Source organism: Corvus brachyrhynchos, unplaced genomic scaffold (genome assembly GCF_000691975.1).
Source record: "Corvus brachyrhynchos isolate BGI_N302 unplaced genomic scaffold, ASM69197v1 scaffold10, whole genome shotgun sequence".
Classification (NCBI taxonomy): Eukaryota; Metazoa; Chordata; class Aves; order Passeriformes; family Corvidae; genus Corvus; species Corvus brachyrhynchos.
The window spans coordinates 839,482-842,637 of record NW_008236180.1 but is presented as its reverse complement, the minus strand read 5'-3'; the positions used below and the strand labels follow the sequence as shown (position 1 = coordinate 842,637).

At 45.1% G+C, this 3,156-nt stretch overlaps 1 protein-coding gene across 1 annotated transcript in view; it reads left to right on the top strand.

The window, feature by feature from the left end:
• MAFB (MAF bZIP transcription factor B) overlaps positions 1-2,978 on the top strand; it is a 6,601-nt gene extending 3,623 nt beyond the window's left edge. The window contains exon 2 of the mRNA XM_008633597.2: positions 2-2,978. Coding sequence (XP_008631819.1) covers positions 19-903 — 885 coding nt within the window. The 5' untranslated portion in view covers positions 2-18 and the 3' untranslated portion in view covers positions 904-2,978. The remainder of the gene's footprint in view (position 1) is intronic.
• The last annotated feature ends 178 nt before the right edge of the window (positions 2,979-3,156 follow it).

Here is a 3,156-nt window from a genome sequence, read left to right as displayed (position 1 = left end):
CCCACTAGCGCGCTGGCCATGGAGTACGTGAACGACTTCGACTTGATGAAGTTCGACGTGAAGAAGGAGCCCCTGGGCAGGAACGACCGCTCGGGCAGGCACTGCACCCGCCTGCAGCCGGCCGGCTCCGTCTCCTCCACCCCCATCAGCACCCCCTGCAGCTCCGTGCCCTCCTCGCCCAGCTTCAGCCCCACCGAGCAGAAGACCCACTTGGAGGACCTGTACTGGATGGCCAACAGCTACCAGCAGATGAACCCCGAGGCGCTGAACCTCACCCCAGAGGACGCTGTCGAAGCCCTCATTGGGTCCCACCAGGTGTCCCAGCAGCTGCAGGGCTTTGAGGGCTTCCGGGCCCACCACCACCACCATCACCACCATCACCAACACCACCACCAGTATCCCGCAGTCACTCACGAAGACCTGGCCGGCAGCGGGCACCCTCACCATCACCACCATCATCACCACCAGGCCTCTCCCACTCCCTCCACCTCCTCCAGCTCCTCCCAGCAGCTCCAGAACTCACACCAGCAGCATCCCCCCTCCAGCAGCGTGGAGGACCGGTTCTCAGATGACCAGCTGGTCTCCATGTCTGTGAGGGAGCTCAACAGGCACCTCCGAGGCTTCACCAAAGATGAGGTGATCCGCCTCAAGCAGAAGAGGAGGACCTTGAAGAACAGGGGCTATGCCCAGTCCTGCAGGTATAAACGTGTCCAGCAGAAACACCACCTGGAGAACGAAAAGACCCAGCTCATTCAGCAGGTGGAACAGCTCAAGCAAGAAGTGACCCGGCTTGCCAGAGAGAGAGACGCCTACAAGCTGAAGTGTGAGAAACTTGCCAGCAATGGCTTCAGAGAGGCCGGCTCCACCAGTGACAACCCGTCTTCCCCTGAGTTCTTCCTGTGAGTGCTTAACAAAAATAATTAAAAAACAAACAAAAACCCCTCACCCCCCAAACCTGACCCCTGTCACCTTCCCCCCCCGCTCCCATCCTCCTCTGACATCTCCATCCATCCGTCTGCTTGACTAGAGAGAAAGGAGGAGAGAAAAATAGAGACTTGATTTTTTTTTTTTTTTTGCAGCATCCAGTCTTCTAGAGTAGCTGTGGGAAAAGTAGGCTGGGGGTGGGGATGGGAGAGGTAAAGTGCAACTTTTTGACTTTCGTGTGCAAGTTAGAGAGGGAGACAGAGGCAAAGGAGAAAAGGACAAGTGAAGCGTTTTATAGATCGCTTGCTTGCAGAGCGAGATGGACTTTAAAAGAATAATAATAAAAAAAGGACAATGAACAAGCCATCTATAACGTACTGCCTGCTTGGAAAGGGAGAGGACATATACAGCACCATCTCATGCACAATTTACCTGCTTGGAAAAAGAGAATAAATAAAAAGGACAATATATGCAAACTCTTCATATATTGCCTGCTTTGAGAAATAAGTTACAGGACTCAGATGGGACATTCAATCTAAGAAAAGAAAGAAAGAAAAAAACTCATCAGTTTTATTGCCTGCTTGATTATATAGAAAAAATACGAAAATCTGCATTAAAAATATTAATCCTGCATGCTGGACATGTATGGTAATAATTTCTATTTTGTACCATTTTCTTGTTTAACTATAGCATGTTGATCATCGATCATAGATTTCTGTTGTTGTTTTGTTTCATCAATAAGAAAAGCATCACAGGTTATCGAACTTTTTACTGCTTGTGCAGTTTTGTTCGTTGGTTTTGCTCTTGTTTTCTTTTATGGTTGTTAGCTTGTAAATATCTGCTACTTCAAACCGTACAGGAGAAAAATACACAAAAAACAAAATAACATTTCAGCAGGCTGGTTATACGGTTTGTTTGGTGTTAAAGAGATACTGAAAGAAAAAAAAAAGTTATGGGCATTTTGCATTAGAAAAAAACCAACTTTGTATATCTGGTGCACTTTTAAGTTGTATTTTTTTTGTTAGTTTTCATTTTGGTTTTTGTTTGTTGGGGCAGAAGCAAAACCGCCTGAATAGCATTGACAAACCTAAACTTAACAGGGAAAAACTCTCCTCGGTCACTAGAACCTACTCCATGCCTTAAAGTGGCAGCGAAGCTCTTTCCTCCAGGACAATTCCCAGCCTGAGTGGTTAGGCTTGGCCAGATAGTTTCCCTTCTGATTGTACACTCAGGAAGCGAAGGACGGACGAGATACCAGTTCCATTTAAAAAACAACTGCCCCTAGATTTTCGGTAAATAAAGAGAAAAAACAACCCCAAACCCTCCTCGTTACGAGTCAAGTTGCGATAGCAGCGAGGGCTCCGTGTCGCCACTGAAGTTGGGTTTCTCAATGGCAGCAGCTGATGAGTGGGCTGGGAAAGCATATAATTCTAAAACTTTTTTTAGGAAGACATACCGCAACTTTTAAGTGTATTCTTTTGCAATGATTTGTAATCTGCTTCTCTGCTTCCCTATGCAGCGAGTGAAAGTTTTAGCCAAAATTTATTTGCAGTTGTATAGTAGTAGTAGTTTGGAGTCTTATGGGTGTTTTTATTACTTTTTTTTTTTTTCCTCCTGCAGGTCAGTAAAAGGATTTACGTTGCACTGACAAAAATACCAAAATGAAAACTTATTTTTTAGTTTCCTTTTAGGATAGCTGGCACTGCTGGCCGGATGCATTTTAAGTTTGTATTAGTTTATAAATTAACAGTAATAACAAGATTGTAATGAACAGCATGGTGCTTGCAGTTTTAAATATTGTGGATATTAGTCATGCATCAGAAAACGATCTTTGGTTTTTACTGATTCAACTGTGTTGAAATCAAAACATTGCAGCAGCGGAAAAAAATTGTTTTTATTTCATGTAAAGTTCTGAAGGGATCAATTTCAAATCCTGCTTATGATATGAAAAATATTAAAAAAACCTGGTCTATTGTAGTTTTATTCAGACTGGTTTCTGTTTTTGGTTATTAAAATTGTTTCCTATTTTGCTTATTAAAATCATTGAAATGGCATTTCTTGGAGGGACCTGCTTCTCTGACGTCGCGTGTTCCAAAAAAAAAAAAAAGGAAAGAGGGGAAAAGTTGTGGCCCCGTCCCTGTCCTCACCCTGCTGCTGGCGCTGGGCTTGTGGGGGGCTGCGGCCCGGGGGGGGGCTCGGAGCTGCTTTGCCCACTCGGGGACGCTGCTGCTC